The sequence below is a fragment of the Thermobia domestica genome, chromosome 3 (genome assembly GCF_964235325.1).
Source record: "Thermobia domestica chromosome 3, izTheDome1.hap1.1, whole genome shotgun sequence".
Taxonomy (NCBI): Eukaryota; Metazoa; Arthropoda; class Insecta; order Zygentoma; family Lepismatidae; genus Thermobia; species Thermobia domestica.
In genome coordinates this window covers 53,333,468-53,356,377 of record NC_137456.1, presented here as the reverse complement: position 1 = coordinate 53,356,377, position 22,910 = coordinate 53,333,468, and the positions used below count along the sequence as shown (strand labels likewise).

Genomic DNA, 22,910 nt, shown 5'->3' with positions numbered 1-22,910 from the left:
CTGTTATTTGCTCCACACATTCCGGAGTATTGACTAAAAAGTAATTCTGTTCTTCTAATGTAAACGGCATTGTGACTCGTCTGCGGTTGCAATAACAATTTTCTAAGTCTGCTTCCACGATGTTTCTTAGAAGCTCAACAGTACATGGTGTTGGTGAAATAATAGTTGTATTTAACTTGTCATAAACCAAAAAAATAAATAATAATGTTATTTAAAAAGCAGTTCACAGGATACCTAACAAACATGATACGTAATCAACTGCAGTTCAGTTGGTTACTATAGTCGCTGCCTTAAGTTAGATTTTGGGGAAAATGTTATCTGTCAGTACTGTAATTTCTATGGATGGCAACTCTAAAAATTCTTCCGGTTCATATTTTCTGTTGTAGAATAACATTATCTATGATTATGGTAAGTTGCGTTTCTAAATCTTCCTTCACTTATGAAAAAAAAGCAAAAGAAAAAATGGTAAATTTTTCTTATTTTTAGTATTACAGGCCTTCTTTCGATTTCCCACCGTTAAGCAAAATAATTTGTGTAAGACTTTTTTTTAAAAATATTTGATGTATTTTAATATGTGGCGATAAATTCATTAGTTAAATGGACTATTCGAAGTTTATAATGATAATGGGTACTTGTATTTAAATAGTGTTCGCCTACAAATTTCATTCGCTGCTCTTTAAAATTGTCTTTATCATTACTACTCCAACAAGATTAACCGAAAACAATCATGTTGGCATAAAATAATATTGGATGTTCAAGACATTCTATTTAATTTTTCTTACAAGGATAAGTCGTAAGTCTTGCAATATTCTGATATCAAAACTAATTTGTATTTAATACTTTTCAATAAAAACAGATGAACATTCAAAATATTCTCTAATGTTAAACTGTCCTGGGCCATCTTGTCAGTTCCTAGCTTCCAACTTGATACCAGATATTGTCTTCAGAGGTGAAGAAGCCAGCCACTGCTGTTTGCAGCTTCTGCTAGTTGGTGAAGCACAGTGATTTTAGAAATTGTGCCATAATCCGAAAGAGGTAGCAACTCGAAGGGCCAGGATCAAAAGTATGTGCAGTGAAATGAAATCTTTAAGTTTGACGTCCCACGATTATGCCGGTTAGGCTAAAGGAGACGGTGATGATGAGAGATGAGTGAAATGGTGGAATGAAGAAAGTGGGAGGAAACTGGAGAACCCCGAAATCTTTTGAGTTTTACGTCCCACGTTTATGCCGGTTAGGCTAAAGGAGACGGTGATAATGAGAAATGAGTGAAATGGCGGAATGAAGAAAGTGGGAGGAAACGGGAGAACCCCGAGAAAACCCACGAGCACGGTGTTTGTCCACCACAAAGTTCACTTGGCGGGGGCTGGGATCGAACCCGGGACCCCAAGCACCAGAGGTGAATGCTCTACCACTGAGCCACCGCGCCCCCAGTATGTGCAGTGAGTAGTATCAGTTCAATGCTATCAAGTTCTTAATTTTTTGTCGTATTTTTCGAGCCAAGTGTAGTTTTGTGTTATCTTGTTGCAGCAAGACGTACTTTCGGGTGACAAATAATGGATATTTTTTAGTTAGTAAAGCACACATCCGCTATAAATATTCCGAATAAAGATTGGCATTGACAGTATCATCTTTAGGAACAAACTCAAAGTTAATTACCCACTGCGCATAGAGCATGACTTTATGCTCGGAACGATCCTGTTTGATGACCGGTTCTCTAAAGTGTCTATTGCTCAACCATTGTTTCTGGACATTCAGATTTCAGATAAAGGATTCACTTCTTGTCACATGCGACAATCAGTAAATGCAGGTCACGCAGATTTTATAGCAATTGTCGGAAAAATGTACTCACTTGTAGGCATGAACAGGGGTCAATTTTTGTGTCAGAAAGCAGCATATCTTCATGAGTGTTTTGAGTGCAGTGGGTCGTGTCAAATTGGTTTGACAATCATCGTGTGCTAGTAGTTGGATTTTCCTCAACTGCGTGCCATACCTCAGAATTTGTTACACTAGTGAGAGCGGACCTTTCAATTCAACATTTTTACGACCCTCACTAAGTTGCTGGAACGAACAAGTTACTGTGCTGTAATTTACTGCAAATTCCATTTTCGAGTGACAAATGTTTGGATTACCGCAGCGTTATGTCCTACTTCGAACTCATATAGTATCATTTCAAGTATCAGACATTGTTTTGAACTCATGGTCACTGCCACCGAAAGCTGATTAAAACATTGACGGAGTGGCTGCCTCAATGATAAAAAAGTCCACGTGCCACAGTACCCCTTGGTACAGTTTGACCTCGTACTTATAGTCAATCACTTCGTATACACACGCCTGCTATTTGGATTGTGGAAATATTACAAGACTCATGACTTCACCTTGTAAATTTAATATCTACATATTAGAGTTAAAATTCAAATGGAAATCACAAAAGGTGTGCTCGAAAATGAAGCAACTTTCAGTCATGAAAATTTAACATTTTCACAAACAATATTCAGTTTGTATTGTAGAACACATTGTTGAAGGGAAAGCAAAGAGCTGGAATAAAGTTCATTTTGCATTATTTTGGATAAACATAATTGATGTTTTATAGAAGGCTGTATACAATGGCGTATTTACGAATTTCTTTCGGGAGGGGCTTTGCTAACTTTATTCCTGGAAATGTAAAAATTCTGCAATATATTTCATTAACTGTAAAATAGTAGACAAAATTTCTTGAGGGACTTAAGCCTGGAAGTCCCCTTTAAATATGCCACTGGCTGTATGTACACAAATATTTTATTAAAAACGAATTCATTATAAATGTGTTTTTTCTACACAGGGCTATATTAATCATGAAGTGTGATTTTGATTTTGGATTATATCCAATCGACGTTCAGTTATGCAATATGGATTTCTATGTTGGTGAGTAGATGTTTTGTTTCTTTTAGTTATTTGAAATTATGTCTACTTTTAAAATAGGTCACTGATAAGAGACCAAGTAGATGAAATTGATTCACTTACTTTCCTCATACTGACTATTTAACTTTTTGGTATCCACCGCTTGCAAAGGACTAGGAACTTATGTTTATTATACACATTATAATGAAATAATTGGAATCAATTTTGACACTGTACGAGATAAATGCTGGAGAAATTTGGGAAATGTTCTACCTAAGAAATGATAGAGCTAAAATCGAGTTTTCGTACCAATAGGGAAGAATGACTTGAGGAAGATTTTTCTTGTTGATGAAATTTAGCACTATGACTATATAAGGGTATCTGCAGTTCAAGGCACAATCCAAACTACTGTGATACATTTCAATTTCAATGATTTTCAGGGCATCGAACCTGTGACTCTACTAATCCTGTGCACTAATCGAACCTGTGCACTAATAGAGCATGAAAAAATTCTCTTTTGACAAACGCTTCAATTTGTGACTAAAGGATATATTGTACTTTATATATAGGGCCTAATTTATGTTATAGTACTTACTAGGTGTTTTGCATACTCGAAAAGAAACGAGAGATAGGGACACATACAGAGAGAAAGAGAGACAGAAATGAAAATAAATTACATACTTATGCACTTATACATCTGTTATACTTCTGTTAATTGAAAAGTTATGAAACAATACACATCATCTCCATTTAGTCCTCATAATCAATCGTAGACCCTGATAATAGATCCTTTGTTTTTTCTAAACAATAGTGTGTGGTGTACATGATTTAAAAAACTAGTCTGACCTTGTCAAAACTTGACACGAAGGTAATAATGTTAAACTTTGATTTTCCCAACACGATCGTAAAATATCTTTCCTGTGTAGATCTTTGCTTCCTGAGTTATGGACAAAAAAATTTGCTATCTGAAGTTAATTAAAATTTACGCAAAGACACTGGTCTCATACTTAGAGCGCAAAGTTTCTAAGTCAAAAATTTGTTTTTAGAAATTGATCTTTTTATAGGGCCGCGTATAGATGTCGCATTATGTGCTCTTTCTTATGGCGATAAGAAATCATACGACATCGTCATTGTCTACAACAGATATGTTTTATGTCTTCTGAAAGAATTTTTCTTAGAGCACAACGGTTGCATGTCCCGGATATAGAACTTTGATTCCTGAATATTCATCCAAATATGACACATAGAACCTTGTGCATCAGTATTCAGTAAATTATGTCTTGTATTATTCTAATTAAGCACGGTAAATGGTACTAAACAGCTCTACGAAGAACAATGATTCCAAAATTTGTTTCAGCTTTTGAAAATTCATAATTTTGTTCTTTATCACACACTAGCAGCGTTCACCCCGCTTCGCTGCGGTCACCCCGGAACGCAATAAACTTTGTTACTTAGATAATTTTTACTTTTTCGCTTTCAAGTGATATGATAAAAACCATAGAAGATTGCAGTAAATGTTAACATTATATCGCCTGTCATTTATGTTAACCCGCCCCGCTTCGCTGCGGTCACCCCGGAACGCAATAAACTTTGTTACTTAGATAATTTTTACTTTTTCGCTTTCAAGTGATATGATAAAAACCATAGTAGATTCCAGTAAATGTTAACATTATATCGCCTGTCATTTATGTTAACCCGCCGAGTGACACGGTCATGCGGGTTGCATATAAATACGTTTATTTTTATACCTATGATGAACTAACAAAGGATTTGTACGTTATGGACACTTGAATGGTCAATTATCTCAAGACACTGGTAATTAAAAATTAAAGTGATATGATAAAAACCATCTAGGGTCCAAATCCTAATAACCCCCCAAAAATGAAAGAAATTGGTTCAGCCGTATTAGCGTGATGAGCTAACAAAGGATTTGTGCGTTCTCTTTTATATAATAGATTAGAGAAGAAAGCACTAAACATATGCGATTATGCTTAAGAATACTTCAGTGTAATGTTATTCAGCAAAGGAAACAAAATCTCCCACATCTTTACAATAATCATGTTCAGAAACCAAGTATAAACCAGATGAAGTATAAACGAATCATCGAATCCTGAACAGTATTGACTTGAAATTCATGGAGAAGTATCACAGCCACTTAGAAGCTGATTCAATTCATTCTCAAGTGAAAGAGCAAGGCAGCATCAAAAAGTTTTCACGAGTCATGAATGGGAAGTTGTCATTGTTGGTGCTCGTAGAAAACATCCCTACGAGTTACTCGTTTGTAACCTAAACATTTCAAGGACTACAATAAAGATGCTAGTATGGCTATAAAGAACAGAACGAAGGGTACAATGAACAACAAAATAAATTGAAGGCGTATCAAGTGGTTAGGATTTGAGAAAAGTAGACCTTACTCAATTTAATTCAAAGAAAGAATTTCAGAGAATAGCTTACGTGAAATTCATGTTCATGACCGTACTGGGAGACCAATTCATTTTGGAGTTCCTCAATTGTTCAACAATCCACATGCAATATCATCAGCTAAGAAAGCTGACCCAACGTCTACGTTAAATATCGGAGTAATTAATCAAGAGTATTATCCCTTCTACAACAACGTGTCATCATCGTCTCAAGTGGAAGATACTTTGTCTTACGTGATAGTAGGGGCAAATAAAGAGTTAATTTTTTTTTCTCTCCTGTAAAATTTCTAAAATTGGACATAGTACCTTTGCATTCTAAGAACGGGTAATTACTATCCAAACCAAAATAAATGAAACAAATATGTTAAAGGTTAATTTGAGTTGTTAATTATGACTTAAATCACTTATAGCAAAGATTTCATAAAGTTATTAGGTTCTATTTTGTAGAACCTAATAACCTGCAGAAATTGAATTTACAACTGGAATTTGTGACACTATTACACAACAGAAATTCTATTGGGAAAATGCCATTTTGTCATAAACCATTCAACTTGTGTTGTGTATTGGGTTAGCAGTTGAAATGGCTAATACTACATTTAAATTGAAAATACACTATTATAAATACAACTTTTTTCAAGATGTGGATCAGTAAGGAAAAGCGACAGAGGAATTAATAATTGTCCTATTAAACATGACAAAACACAGAAAGTGTAAACAGAACATAAGGAGCTTGTAGTTGCTGACTGAATTACCCGAAATACTCTGTGAAAGCAGGACATGAAATAAAATGAATAATTATGTTTCTTTATTCACAAGAAATATCTTCAACTCTGAAAACAAAAACTTAAATATTTTAAACAATAATTTTATGAAACTTAGGCTTAAACAGTTGATGATAATCTTGGGCTATTTTATCTCATTAATTGTAGTGTCCACTACGTTCCTCATAATTTCTTATAAGAGACTCGTAGGAAAGCGATCAAGTATCAGCTTTGTTTCTTAATTATTAGCGTATCATTGAGGCTGCTATTGTTAGCAACGAATTACATGTGTTTTATCTCCGTAAAATTATTTTTATAAATTTCCTCGAAATATAATCATGAGAATTGTCCTCGCGCATATTATTTTGTTTACCTCAGTGAGAAAAGGAAATGTTTTCTCTATTTTAGTTTAACTGCTTTTGTTTTTTAGTCAAGAGAAGATGGATGATTAATGAGAGTCAATTCCCGAGAACTTATTTTTTTGGTGTTCTTCCGCCAGGAATTGAATCCAGGATCAATTGTATTGTAGGCACATGTGCTAGCCTCTAGACTAGCCCTATATGACTTTAGCTCAGCCAGGTATATGAATTTAAATTCTACAAATTTTCAAAATTATTTTTACATAATCAATTATTATGAATAAAATAAAATTTAACTATAATATCTACTAATAATAGAATAACAATCATACCTCACTATTTCGCGTCATTTCTTTCTTTCTTTCTTTCGTAGACATATTTACTGGTAAGAGACAGTCACACATTATCGTATAAAAAGTGTTTCATTAAATCATTTTTTCTTTCAGTTGGTGTGCACAAAAATGAGAATTCTAATCTTATCTGGGCAGCAAAAAATGGCGTTAAGAAAATGGAACTTTCATTGCCTCTTTACTCCGTTCGAATTTGTTCAAAACCAGAGACTATCCTGAAAAAAGTTGCAGGAGGTAACTATTATCTTTACAAATAGAAACAAAATATTTGAGCAAATTATTTTTAGTGTGTGCTAGTGTATTATAGCGTTTTTTTAATTATTAGGTTTTTAATTTCCAAGGTACTTCAGGACAAAATACGTTTTTAAACTAAAGCAGGTTTAGTTAGGGCAGAATAAATATTTTCACTTAAGAATTATTTATTTTTCCAATAATTTAGTGCTGTTTATAATTTCACTTTCATTTGTAATAATACTTGATTCGCTTTCATATAAATTAAACAAATCTACAGACAAGATGCGAATTATCTCCAGGAATTTTTCCGCGCTCGCGAAACATATTTTAGTGTCTTTGGCTGACACGTTTCAAAGTTGCTTTTTAAAGCAATGCTAATGTTAATAGCAATTAATATTAAGTCCAAATTAATGTTACTGAAACGAAATACTTGATCTTGAAAGTATAAGGGATGAGTAATGTTTGATATTGAATGCATCATACCTGGGCAATTCGAGAAGGAAACTGATGACTAAATACAATATGCAATGATACATTGATTCTGGTAAGGTCTTCATAAAAGTAGTAGTGACTTCCAGAAATAGCATCAGTGATTAGGGTTTTACTGACTGAGATTTAGTTGTGATGGTAACAGTTAACAACATATCCGAGTCAGGTTAAACATAATGGTGGATACATTCATCAGATAATATTAAAATGATCTCCTACAATCATTTGTTTCGCGGAATAACAGAATTAAGGAAGCAATCTAAAAGAACTGAGAACGAGTAGTAAAAGAGTGAAATGATAAATGACAAACTGGTGGAGTTAGGAATGACAGTGAACCTAGAGAGAAGGTAAACTTACGATGAAGAAAGTGCGAAAAAGTCGCTTCAACCATTTTGTATGTAAAAAATGGAACCTATCAGATGCCTTTAAATAATTAGTTAGAAATAATATAGGGCAGCCTATAGTCAACGTAATCTTGGAAGAGCTATTTTAGATGTATGTATGTCCTAATCTAAACAATAGAGGACTCAACCAACGCGTTGTGTTTGATACCTTTTCTGGTTGCTTATTGAGTCAAGCATGGGGTTGGTATAAATTGTGCTTCGAATCAGTTCTCTTGAGACCCTATTCAAAATTTAAGTACCTATTTTCACATAATGTGAAGTGAAAAGTAAGGAATTAATAGATTAATTCCAAGCTATTGTCGAACACATTTGTTATCCAATGTGAGAAAACAACTCCGTAAAGCAATAGGGGAGAGGGGGGTACATTTGAACAGGGGGTACCTTTGAACATTTAAGATAACAGGCTAGAAATAATAGCATATCCGGTGGTTTCAAAATTTTTAGTTTGGCAAAACTGCGTTGCGTGACGGTCAACTGTTATCTGCAATTTTAGTGTAACTGTTGATGAACAGCAGTACTTTGTTACATTTGTGGGGTGGAAGTTCGAATTTTTCTGAAGTTTTGTAAGATTTTTGCCAGAAGCCTGTGTTTTGATATTATTTGCCATTCATTGCAGAAGCAAGTACATTAATTTACTTATCTAATGTTGCCCTTTGTATTTCACAATAGTTTGTACTATCTGGATATTACCAAATTCTGCTTGGTCATGCCGGTTGGGGCAGTTTTGAACAAAAATTAGGGGGCACATTTGAACATTGTTCTGCCTATACTTTTCTGAAACTTATAAGTACCAGCAACATGTTTGTGTTCTCAGACAAGGAAGACAAATGTTCAGTGCCAACTGCTGATATTGTGTGTAGACTTTCTAATCCCGCAACTTCTAGAGAGACAAAGCGTACTGCAAAAATTCTGACATTTTACGTTGATTTGCAGAATTTTAGGGTAGAATAAATTTCGTGTCCAGTACCCGGTTAGTAGTGAAAAAACGTAATTTCTTAGATCTCTTAGATTGCTAGTAGTAATAGGTTTTCCATTAAACCTATCAGGTATGACGAGCTAAATTAAAAAGTGAATCATAATAATATTTTTACAGATATGCTTCGATGATCATATTTTTTTAAAGTGTTCTTTAGATCACACCTACGCCTATAGATATGTTGTCCACATATCCTTTTCATGTGTGTGTGTGTGTGTGTGTGTAACGTATAACGTACAACATATATGCAGGCCCGTATTTAGATAAGTGCTATTCTGTGCTCGAGCACAGGACGTCACGATTTAGGGGGCAGCAACATTTTGGATTTTTTTTTAAAAAAATCACAATAAAGTTATATTTAACACTACCACACTCAGAGTCCCGCACAAGAGCGAGAAAATGTTTAATTCGCTCTAATTACAGTAGTTACTAATTAGCTAGCTGATTATTTTTAGAAAAGTCATCCTCTCCTACTGTCACCCCAAGGGGTGAGGATGAACTTGAACATCATGAAAACTGATACCTTTAAACTCAGCGACCTCGAAAACAATGAATTCAACACTAATATCTGTCGTTTTCGATTACTTTTAAACTCTCGCCCGCCTCACTCGGGAGTTGAGTATGACCTTGAAGTTGAATTGGATTAAAACTGTCACTATTCATATCAGCGACCCCAAAAACTATGAATTCAACTCAATTCAGATGTGTTTTCGAAGGGGGAGGCAAATTATTTAGAGCCCAGAGGCGCACAATATACAAATACGGGCCTGCATATATGTTTAAGCAATTATTAGTATTATTATTATTTTCTTGCCATACGCGATTGGTTAATTCTTGTGCCTTAAACCGTTAATGCTGCTTTGTTACATTAGCCTTGTTGTTCATAAACGAATTCATCCTGAAAATAACGATTATTGTAGTAAAATAATGGTTTGTTCAAAACTGCCTCACGTATGTTCAAATCTACCCCATGCTTGTTTCAATCTACCCCCCAAGGGGGTACATTTGAACGACACCCCCTGCGCCCTTGCATAGAATGACAAGATCAAACAAAGTACTCTATTTTATGACAAATATAAAGTATATTATATTTAGCTTTTTTACAGTTCTATAAGGAAATTTACTGAGTGTTTGGAAGCAAAAACGAATATTCGAAAACAGATGTTCAAATGTACCCCCTCTCCCCTACTTGTAATTGGTTGGGATGTTCATGATACATGGTCATAAAATGTGCTTAACATGTTTTGTCTTTACTAAGTCTCATTAAACAATAAAATGTATATATATATATCTTCTTCTCTTGTTGGAAATATACAAGAAACATACGAAGTATATTATGCATTTTGAAGATCAATTCTAACATATTGCTGTGAGGTTTCTTGCTAATTATCACTTTGCTTCTGCAATTACTTTATGAGCATTTCAAAAACCAATCATAAAAGAAATCTGAGCATGTGGATACCTTGAAGTAGGAATTAGGATTTAGGCATAAGTAGGAAGTTTGTAATATATAACATTTTAAATTTACTTCACTTCTCAAGTAATCATTCTATTTTCTGTTAGGTTTTTCTGTTAAATTTTCATTATAGCTGATTTTTTAATCATCATTCACTTGTTTCAATGTAGAGACGTACTTCTTTTTATTGTGTCACATATTTTTCAGGCAAAAGAAATAGGAGTATAAGGAAAATACATTCTGATACTACAAGATAATAAATAAATACACATGAACATATTCAGACTAATACACGTACGAAAAAAACTACATGATAGGGAAATCCTCATAAGAAAATTTAAGAAAACTTACTTAACAGACTGCTCAATAAATAATAATATTCACTTCGACAAAAAGATAAAGTAATGTTGAATAATACTGAAAAATACTGGTGAATAACAGTAAATTACATGCCAAATTTCCTTTTAACATACAATTCCCAGGTTAAGTAACATATTTGTTATAACCTCAATTTAGGATTTATATTTTGAGGTACAGGCCTAGGTCCAAACCAACTATAGCACTAAAAATGTCACTAACAACTATTTTATAGCGTTATGAATTAAATGTAAAAATTCATGTAGTGAAACGGTGATGTTAAAAATGGCGGATGAATATCGGTCTCAAGCCTAACTCCTAAGAAAGACAAAATATCAATCTGATAAACAGTATTATATATAATAAGTCATCACATTTTAACCTATAAAATATTTCCTGTGATATCAAATTATTTTAATTCTTTATGTGACTATATATTTTTTATTCTTAACATTTAGTATTCAGATAGATCCCCTTTGGTACTATAACACCCACAGGGTGTATCATATTGTGATATACACATATACTGAGAGTTATTTTTGTCTTGAAACATGAGTAACTTTTTATTAATTAATAAGGGTTAATGCTTGTAATTTAAGTTTATTTTGAAAAGTATATTTATGATGATTTAGCTACAATTAATTTCTGTAATGATGATTGATTGATAAAATACATGTATGATAAAATATATAATAAGATTAAACCTAGGCGCTTGATTGCTGATGTCTCCTCTTCGATCACCCATGTGCTTGAAAGTTGAGTATCTCTAATTCACAATAAAAATAAACTCATTTGAAGTGCCCAATAGCTAGTTGTCACCGAAAAATAATAATAGGCAAACTTTTGCTTAGTTTCCTTAAGCTTCTTTATAGATTTATTTTTTGTCTCCTGATCTCTGTATGGAGTTACTTCTGTATTCTCCTTTGTTTCTTTTGACATTTTCAGATATAAATATCAAATACAGCCACTCCCTGATTATGATGTAATAAAACTTGCAAAAGACAGAACCTTTCGTTCCTTAAATAATTGTAAAATATTTCATACATCATAGTATTCCCTATTGCTCAAATTTGATTCCTCTGTTCAAATATTTTTTCTTATTCTGTCTGAGCCAAATTTCCGGTATTAGTAGTGAGTTACGTCTACAAAAAGAGCCATTTGCTTTCGTTTGTCTTGAGCCTATTTTACGTTCCTGTCCATGTTCCTAACTGGAAGCATCAAAATTACTTGGTGGAGCAGTACCGTTGTAACATGATTAGCATTTTATTGCCAGAGAGCCAGTTTGATTTTCGGTAGAAACTCATCTGATACTGATAGATGCTCGGCGTTATCGGGTGAACGGGTACCTGCCCGCCCGGTTACCCGATGCATCCTATTTTACCTGGTCGAATGCGAACTTAAGATCGTATACTTATTTGGATTGTTGGCTCGTATGACCAGTTTGGAACATGATTCATATGACTTGTTTTGACCATTTGATCCGTTTGGCCCATTAAACTTTGAGTCCAACACTTCGTCAATATACTGTTGCCTGGTCAAATGTCAGGAGACACTAACGGGCATGGAATTCAGCGGCATTCCATACAGCTACATCAAGTGTCGGTCAAAGAGGCTATGCAAAATGCAGACTTCGCCCAGTCTAATGTCACGATCACACCAAATAAAGTTGCAGCCATTATGAAGCTGAAAACAAGTAGAATTCGCATGAGAACAGGAGGTCCTGCTATTCGACTCTCTAACACTATGTTCGCGATACCCTTATACACTCACATATACTATGCTATGCAGTCAGTGGAAATAACATTAATGGGGACCGTACGAATATGTCGTGCTCTACGAGACGATTTCAAACTTTATTTGCGTGAACACTGAGCGCTGTCTCACACTGGACTATGCGGCATGTGGCTGTCCTATCCAATAAAACCATACCAGATATCCTTTTCTGACGGTTCGCGGTATGTTGCGGTCGTTGGTATTTGTCACCGCATACTCTCCTCATGAACCATGCAATCCATAAGCTGCGCTGATGGCTCATTAAATCCAATACGGGCATCGATGTCGCGTAGTGATAAACCACAATCACAATTCGCCACCAATCGATCAGAGACCGAGACCAAACTTCCTCTTTCCCTGAACTCTGACTCTCTGGTTGGATGTGGAAGTATTGCTCTTGCTCTTTTTCTCGTTCTTTTTTTAATGAAAAATATTTCTTTTGATTTTGTAACAAAAATAGAAGTGTAACTATCATCCGTGATCTGATTTGTGTAGTTGTTCTTCCAATAAAATAATAAAAGAAACGTTAAAAGCTGCTATATTAGCGCTGCGTTCTAAAAGCAACAAGTAATTTCATTTTAATTTGCAAAATAAAAAAACATATTTCTTTTTTATATATGTATGTACTTGTTCTATCGAATCGTCATTATTTCCAATACATTTTTACACATAATAATGGTAGTTTTACAATACAAATTGTTGGCAGGAAATGTCACAAAAGTTTGCACATGCCGATGTGCCTAAGGTTAATGTCAAATAATCGAAGGTTGTTAAGATAAACAAGATTAGCAAGAAACAAGATGTATGAAGATATATGTCGTAAGGACATAGAGTAAAAAGATTATATAAGTATATGAATTAGTTGGAATCAAAAGAGATTCATGTGAAAAGATTTAATAACAAGGATACGATTAAAAGGTAGAATAAAGAGTTCTGGTTATACATAAGAGTGAACACATTAGTTTGATTTATAGTACAATTCCAGATAGTTTAAGATAATTAATTATTTTATGTACCAACACTAGCCAAATACCTTTTAAGAAAGTAGCATCATTCCATTTTAGAAAGTAACACAAATATCTGTTTTAAGATGTTGATTATACAAAATTCCAATATTGAAATTATGATTTACGAGTGTTAAACACAATAATAACACTAGTTAACAAAGGTTTTGTTATATAAAAGGAAATACCTGTTCTTAAAGGAACTTTTTGCGCTGAATTCGAATATGCACTCGGTTTCTCTCCATCACGTACAGTTTTCCCGTAACAGAGGGATTTTTGGGAAAATCCCTAAAAAATTTCCCTTTTCGTTTATTTTACACCCCAAGATCTTGTCCCCTTGCATATACTAACATAGAAATTATATCTAAGTATACCTTGATTCATATTTAACAAACCCTCCAAGTTTCGTAATAATCGCTTTATTCTTTCTAGAGAAATAAATATGTTTGTATGTATACTGTGTGTACTGTTTATTGCACCTTATAGTAATGCTTTCAGATCTCTTAAGTTGAGGTAAAACGTTTTGCTTTATTACCACAAACACATATATAAAATATAATACAATATAATTTACAAGTGTGACAATTTACAATAAACAATAATACAAATGTACCAAAAGGTCATGAAAAGACAATCAAAACTATCACAATATATGAAACTTCCATTGGGTTACAAAAACGTACACTACTTCCTTCTTTTGTAAGAAATGTTGCATTCTCTAACAAGACCCCAACAATAGTCCCCCATCATTGAAGGATCCCATCGTACCTGGTACCTTTTCTCCATTGCCATTATATCTTGGTGGAATCTTTCCCCCTGTTCGTCGCTGAGAGCACCTAGGTTAGCAGGAAAGAAGCTGAGGTGGGAGTGCAAAAAGTGGATTTTTAAAGACATCCTACAACTCAACTCTTCGTATTTCTGTATCATGTCCTGTACGATTTCTGTGTAACTCAGCTTTGTTATTGCCCAGAAAGTTGCGCACAACACACTTAAATGCTGTCCAGGCAGCTAGCTCAGCACTGTTTAACTTGCTGTCAAAGCTATCATCAAGCATTAATTTCCTAATTTGGGGACCAATAAACACTCCCGCTAATATCTTAGCATCATTCAGGTTAGGGAACTTATCTCGCAAATACTTGAAACCTTCACCAGATGTGTCCATGGCTTTGACAAAGTTTTTCATAAGTCCTAACTTGATATGAAGTGGCGGTAGTAATATCTTATTAGGATCTACCAAAGGAGCGTATTTGACGTTGCATTCTCCAGGTACGTAATTCACTCTAGGTTCCCATTCCTTCACTTCATAATGTTTGTCATCAGCTCGGCTATCCCATAAACATAAAAAACATTGCTACTTCGTGTAACCGCACTGCAGTCCTAATAAAATACCAACTACCTTGAGATCACAACATATTTGCCAACAATGGTCCTTGTAATTTATAAGATTTAGCAAAGTTGACATGGTGTCATAGGATTCCTTAATCTTCACTGAGTGCGCAAGTGGTATAGAAGGTTTCTTATTTCCATTATGTAAAAGGACAGCTTTAAGGCTGACCTTTGACGCGTCGATAAATAATCTCCATTCTTCTGGAACGTAAGGAATTCCTAGCTCCGCCATCAACCCATTTATATCCGTACATACGCACACATTATCTTGCATTGAGAAATAGCTTGAAAATTGAACATGCCTTTTCCTGTACACTGATATGTTCGTTTCTGCATCCAATAAGTTCCACTGCTGGAGCCTTGATCCCAGAAGTTCCGCCTCTTGTTTTGTCAGGTGCAAATCACGGACTACGTCATTAAGTTCACATTGCCGGATGAAATGTGGCTCGCGAACACAGTCAGGGATGAACGTTGGATCCTTGGATGTACATGTTGATGTCGATGGTTCATCAAGGTCATGACCATCATCAGAGTCTTTTGGCCATATCTCTTCCCAGTTGGTAGGGGGCTCGGGAAGTGGAAGTTCTTTTGCATTCTGTTACATTTCATAACAAATATTGATAACCATTTCATGAACAAAACGAAAAAACTTGGAGAATTGTATATATATGTATTAAGATATACATATACTGTACGTTTAAAAAAAATATACGTTGGAAGTACATTCTTTTTTTATACACGTTTCTAATTTACAGAGAGCAATACAAGTGTGTTGTTGACTATTGTAAATATTCATTTTTATGTCTTTGTTTGTAGTAATAAAGCAAATCGTTTTTACCCCAACTCAGGAGATCTGAAAGCATTACTATCAGGTGCAATAAACAGTGCACACAGTATACATACAAATATCTTTATTTCTCTAGAAAGAACAAAGCGATTTTTACGAAACTTTTAGGGTTTATTAAATATAAATCAAGGTATACTTAGGTATAATTTCTATGTTACTATATGTAAGGGGACAGGAGCTAGGGGAATAAAATATCTGAAAAAGGGAAATTTTTGAGGGAATTTCCCGAAAATCCCTCTGTTACGGGAAAACTGTACGTGATGGAGAGAAACCGAGTGCATATTCGAATTCATCGCAAATAGTACCGTTAAGATCAGGTGATTTTTCTCATGTAACAAACAAAAAGTTTAAATTTGTTAACTAGTGTAATCAAAGCATTTCTTCTTATTTTCTGTTACGAAAATAATCTTCATAAGGAACTTTTATGTAGATGTTTCATTACATAGGCAGGCCTATGTGTGAAGAAATAGTGGAATTTTCTGTTTTTCAAATAATTGATAAATTTCCAAAGGTTTGTTTTCGATTTTTTGTTAAGTTTTAAATATTGGAATGAGATATTTGTTCTCTACGAACTCGATGTATGTTCCCTACACTTCACACACAAACACACACACACACACACACACACACACACACACACACACACACACAGAGAGAGAGAGAGAGAGAGAGAGAGAGAGAGAGAGAGAGAGAGAGAGAAAGAGAGAAACACTGTGTAAATTTTCACTTCCCAACTTGAAATATTAGAAAATTTTCTGGTTCCAGAAGGCTAATTGGAAAATTATAATTTGTCGCTGTCTAATTTTCCTCTACAGGAATTGAATTTTATATCTCAATGTGCAGTTAAATATAGGGGAAAATTTTCCACCGAACATCACTATACATAATATCAAAAACTGTCCGGCTTATGAAAGTTTTTCCACTTGTTTCTACATCACAATGAAAATTTTTCTATCCATGAAAATTTCTTTCACTTGTTTCTACAGAGCAATAAAGTTTTCCGATTCACAAAATGCTTTTTTTTCACTTTTTGCTTTAAAATGATGAAAGTTTTTCAACTCATTAAAGGTTTTTCAATTTTTCCATAGAAGACATAAAATATTTCGATTTATGAAAAATTGTTTCAGATGTTCCTACATAGTACTGCAAATTCTCTGAACCATGAACATTTTTTCAGATTCTTTAAATGATCTTTCACTTTTTAAGAATTTGTTTAGAACGAAAAATTTTCCGGAAAAATATAGAGGAAAATTTTCCACCTCACATGACGGCTAAACAACGATGTAGGAATAAGTGGAGTCTGTTTTTATGAATCGGAATATTTTCATCACTAATCCCGAGTGACCACGAATGTTACAAAATAGAGCTCGATGCTTAAATTTTAATAAATCAAAGTTAGTTGGTTTCTTTTATGTCTATTGTAAATATCTCACTTTCAAACTAAATGGTAATGCAAATTTTTGAATATAGTGGCCCTGTCAGTACAAGAATATCAGTCAGTGATGATCGAGCAAGTGTAATGTAATTTTTTTTTCTCAGTAAGTGTATCATATGAAATTGTACACATGCACAAAAATTGTTTCCATAGAAAGGTAACACAGAGCTAACATTATTCCCGACTAATGCCCTACCCTGTGAAAGATTTTGACTCACCCACTTTCTTTCTGTCCTAACCCAGTATCTCTACTGACTGTATAATAGGGCATGGCTATGAGTAACCACTTAGTTTTCATCTCATTAACAAACACTTCTAATTTTAGTTTTCTGAATAGTACTTCGCAATATATGATTCTGCATCAAAATAAAATTTTCACAATAAAAAAAAAAAAAACACTTCTTGCGGCCCACTATAAAATGGTCCGCGACCTACCAACTGGTCGAGAACCACTTTTTGACAAACACTGGTCTAAACAGGTCGAGCGGTTCATCCGTGTTAAACGGTCCAAACAGCTCAAACAATCCAAACGGGTCTAGTTGATCGTAGGATTATATCAGATCAACAGAATCCATATAGTTAAAAGTATAATATTGGTCCAACGGGTTTTTTTGTCCAGAATCAATTCAATTTTCCAAGTATGGATCCCATGTTAAGCTGTAGGCCCATGTCTTGTATAAACTCCATGCTGAAAAGGATATTAAACTTCAAACTACGCAACGAAGATTATTCATTGCTACCATGCATACCTGATTTCCCTCTGTCATTTATTTTTAATATTTCGTAACTCATTTTGCCCTCTGCGAATATGTATCGTAAAAAAGATATTTTTATTTCCATTAATATCCAGCCACCTATGACTTCTTTTCTTTACCATAAAGTTCATTGCATTCTGAATAACTCTGGCAAACTACGTATATTGTAATTGATTATTGCTAATTGAAAAGGATTTGCTAATTGAATAAGTACTCGAATTGTCGTTTCTTACTTTTCTACTATGTTTTGCAATATATCTGAACAATTTGAGTTCAAGTCGTGTTTCTAATTTTCTAGATTCCCTCCCAAAACATGGTAAATGATGTATGTATCATTTCACATGACTATTTGTCCTAACACTTACCATTTACCATGCACCCTTTACACACTTTCTTCTGGGAACGCGAGTCATATAATATATAAACTCTTGAATATTATGGCTTGCAAAAGACCATGGTACATATTTTCTATTTCTGTAAGTTTTCAGCTTAATTTGCACACCGTATATTTTCAGCAATTGAAAAGACATGAAAAGTCAGTTTGTTCATGTTTATAATTAAGATAAAGTTATTAAAACAATCGTCGAATTGCACCGTCTTGAATATTGTAGAAACTTGTATTCTCAAGCTCGAATACTCGAACTATCTCATTTTCAATAAACAACAAAATGACTGTTTTATTGCAGGGATAATGTTACCAGAGCTTAGAGTGTACATTCTCCTTGAACGTCAAATCAAGAGTCATGTGATTCAACTATATATCCCAAGTACTATATTTGTATTATTGTCTTGGGGAAGTTTTGTTATTCCTCCAGAGATGGTTCCTGGTAGAATGTCCCTGCTTGTGACAAGTCTACTGTCGCTCATTACTATGCTTATTGCAAACAGGTAAATTGATATGCATTTTATTCAATTATTGATGTACAATACCCAAATTTTAATATATGGCAACTCAAATTTCAATTCTAAGGTAAAATATAAAATCTGTGTGTAATATATTTCATGGTACGCAACAAGTACATTTTCGAAACAATATGAAAACGAATTGATACCTAGTAAAATTAATCAATTTAAGGTTTACTTCGTTGTCAAAATCTCAATATAGCCTAAAATAGGCACAGTTAAAGTCGCCGTTATCTGTTAAAACGTTAACAGATTAACTCCATTAACGGAACTGGTCGAGATAATTACTCTAGTTATCATTTACAAAAAAAACACCCTTTCAAGTTATTGAACAGAGTAACGGAGGGATGGTCGTTCACTAGTAATAATGTCTTAATAAGAATCTGTTAGTAACCAGAGGATGCAGATATTAGCACTGAGTGAAGATGTGAAACCTCATATGTTCAATTTTTCGATTTTGAGTTTTTGGCATAAACCTCATAAGAAAGCAATAACCCATGTTCTAGCAAATTCTCGTGCGTCACAAGACATCGACTGCTGAAAAACAATCGATTACAGCGTTTACTTGCATGTCGACTGTTGCCAACTTCAGGTGATACCTCGTAGTATGCCAATAAGTTCAATGTATTATAGCCATACGTGCTGTGATAAGAGCAGCTGTATAAGTGTGTTTTTAAAAGACAAAACACCTTGTAGAAGGTCTGAAATGATAATATTGTAAATAGATATAGTGACGTTTTTTCGTCTCCTGAAAAACTAATAAATTAAACATACGAGTAGTCACATCTTCAACGACGTACTGTTGATGGTAATATATGTAAAAGTCCTTGTTAACTATAGCAAGAAAGAAACAAACTTATTGATTAATAGAGTACTTCTTAAAGGTACTTAATTTGTTGTAAATTTTGCGTAGGTAGGTCTGTTTGATAGTTGAATCCTTACTTATATATATATATATATATAATTGTAATTAAGTAATCAAATTGTTCTATAAAACATATTATACAGTTAGACAGTTTGATACATTTTTTAAAAAAGAAAAATGAACACCTACCTCTTTCTCTAAATGGTTAAATTCTCACAATTGTAAACAGGGTACTTAGCTCTTTTGTCTCAAAATAGATATCGTAACAGAAGTAGATGCAGATATGCTTGCATTACTAGATATATAAGAGTAAATGACTAAGAAAACAGATATTTGAACATAACAGTTAATTTCATTTTATATGCAAGGGCTTCTTCCCCTCCTTCACTGGGAGTGACCTGCGCAGAAGCTTGGCTAGTCATCTGTGTGATGTATCTTTTCATGGCACTAGTGGAGTACATCTACGTTTTGGTATTACTCAGAAAATCATCTTTAAAGCAAGTTGCAAATATCCTACCTGCAAACGGTCTTGTTTTGTTTAGTGCACGAAGTGTTTGGCAGTATCAAAAGGTATGATAAAATTTTATTTTGTCTTTCTTGTTATTGAAAAGATACATTTACCTTTCAGAAGAGTCTATTATAGATTACACTAAACCTTCAGGTCTATATTTACCATCTTCATTTGTGAATTTGAAGAATGCCAATTAAATAATATAAATACTCAACATGCAAGAGGAATTTCTGCCACCAACTGAAGTGAGTTCTTTTCCAGAGGATTCGTAACGCACTAAGTAGTTTCAGATTAATTGGCTCTATGTGAGTAGGAACTATTAATTTCATGGAATAGTTCAACATTTGCGATGTCAACAATTTGTAAAGTTTCCGTACAAGAAACTCATTCTCTTGGGAGCATGATGGATCAATGGTGGAAGGCTTACGTCTGGTGCGTAGGTTCCTGGTTCTATCCCGGCCCAAGTAAATTTGTGGTGAACAACATCGTGTCCGTGGGTTTTCTCGAGGTACTCTCGTGGCTTACACATTCTCATTCCACCAATTCTTTCGTAACCAATCACTTGCCTTAATCATTCGTCTCCCTTGGTTACAGAGTGGGCCTATAATCATGGGTCGTTAAACTGAAAGAAATGCATTCTTATTTTTATTATTATTATTTTTTTACAGAAAGAAAGATTTCCTTTTCTTGTAGGGGACTATCAATCGTCCCTAGTATGTTTCTTTCTATTGAGTACATTTGTTTGAAGGATCAAAATGAATTCATTCAATAGATTATTTTTGTTGACTATACAGGATAATTCTTAAGTCTATTCGAAGAATTACATTTTTAAGATAGAAGTAAAAAAAACAAAGTAAAAGTGTGTATCGATAACATACTTTAACTTGATAAAGAGAAGCAATAGAGGTGGTGCTGTAGTATACAAGCCATGCCAAAAAATTATTTTCAAAGTGGCTTTTAAACATTTTGGCTTTTGATGAAAACATTGATGAACAAGTTATCTTCTTTAGAAAGTTACTTAAGGCTACCTGCACGAGGAAGTTCCCCTACTACCTGTCAATATTTAATCTTCAATGTTCAAATCTTCCATTCAGTTTCCGAATACCTTCGCTGAATGGTTGTACTAAGTTTAAAAAAATAATCCGTAAATAATTCAACAACATAAATATCGTCATATTTACACGACATTTGCAGTGCAAGCGACCTGTAGATAAATAACCGACCTGTAGATAAATAACCGACCTGTAGATAGTTTTCTATTCATTGCTCCTGAATCAATGTCAATTAACTTGCACTTAAGACTTTAGACCTTACGTAAACACTTTACATTTGAGTTTCGATAGTGTCAATCTCGGCAAGGTAGTCAAACCAGAATCTAATAATTGATAGTGCCATGCCAAATGACCTACAGACCAAAGAATATATATGAACAGTAAGGACCCAAGTACACCTGGAGCCCCATTCTTTATCTTACTGCGTCAACGCAACACAAAATGTAAGTTTTAAATAGATGTAATTGTAACTGTCTGTTGGATTCTCGTATTGAATTGCGTTGTTTCCAAAATGACGTCTTCGCAACAGAAAGTATTATGTAGTTCGAAATATGAAACGTGTCTTTTAAATTATCGCACAGGCAGCATTCAATAGAAGTGCAAGATAACTCCTGGAACTTCAAAACCCAACTTGATGAAGTATCACTCCATTGGCACATTGAAGTGCGTCAATATTTGAACGAAGAAGTGTCTTGGTGTTGGAATGGGCTAAGTGTTGAAGATGACTTCGTGCTTCTCCCATTACCCCTAGATCTTTCGATCTGCCAGTCTGTGATACTTTTCCTTTGGGAATATGTGAAAGACACAGTGTATCTGCTTTTACTACCACCAACTTTGGATGAGTTCCAGGATCGCATTACAGCTGCATTTACAACTATTATTAGAGATAGGCTAGAACGCGTGCGAGGCCAACGAGATTACCGCATAGAAAGGTGTCTTGTAAAGAAACGAAGCCACATCGAATATTTGTAACATTATGGCTGAGAGTTAGTTTGTGTATATTTTCATGAATTATTCGCTATTGTATGTTTTTACACTTTAATACAGTTTTTTAAAACTCAACGCTACATTTATAATCACCCCCTACGTAAGAGACAGAGAGCAACTGGTATAAAGTCTTATTGCTTTAATCTGAAGTATTTTACTATACCATGTCTTACTATACCATGCATTAATTTAAATTTATAAATTTTATTTTGCAGGTTAAAAGGAAAAAGCGAGGCTTTTGCAAGAGGTTTACAACCTGCTTTAAGAGATGTTTAACGACGACGGACACTCAATCGTGGGGTGTACAGGATCGAGTTTCTGCTCTTTTGTTTCCAGTGACATTTACAATTTGTGTAGCTACATATCTTACATGCATTTTGAACCAATACTACTTGCATGCACAAACTAAAAGCAAAGAATTCGATCGTTGTTGGGAAGAACAAAGCAAATAATTTGATACTTATTTCAAATTGTATTTTGCTCAGAGTTTCCTTATTTCGATTTTGACATTACTGAAAATACCCTAAGTTTTAGAAAGATGTCCATGTTCTTATTATATATGTAAAGACATTGACAAGTATCAAAAGACATTGATATCTATGGTTTTCCTACTGTGTAAACAAAGCTTAAGGGCGCGTTTCTATAGCTGTATATATCTTTTATAGGTTGAATATAATATTAGTATAGAGTGTACCAATAAGAGTGTAAG

At 34.1% G+C, this 22,910-nt stretch overlaps 1 protein-coding gene across 1 annotated transcript in view; it reads left to right on the top strand.

Annotated features, from left to right (window-relative positions):
• Positions 1 to 22,477, top strand: part of LOC145681792 (glycine receptor subunit alphaZ1-like) — a 28,247-nt gene extending 5,770 nt beyond the window's left edge. The window contains exons 4-7 of the mRNA XM_081753402.1: positions 2,819 to 2,901; positions 6,864 to 7,001; positions 18,570 to 18,771; positions 22,417 to 22,477. Coding sequence (XP_081609528.1) covers positions 2,819 to 2,901; positions 6,864 to 7,001; positions 18,570 to 18,771; positions 22,417 to 22,477 — 484 coding nt within the window. The remainder of the gene's footprint in view (positions 1 to 2,818; positions 2,902 to 6,863; positions 7,002 to 18,569; positions 18,772 to 22,416) is intronic.
• The last annotated feature ends 433 nt before the right edge of the window (positions 22,478 to 22,910 follow it).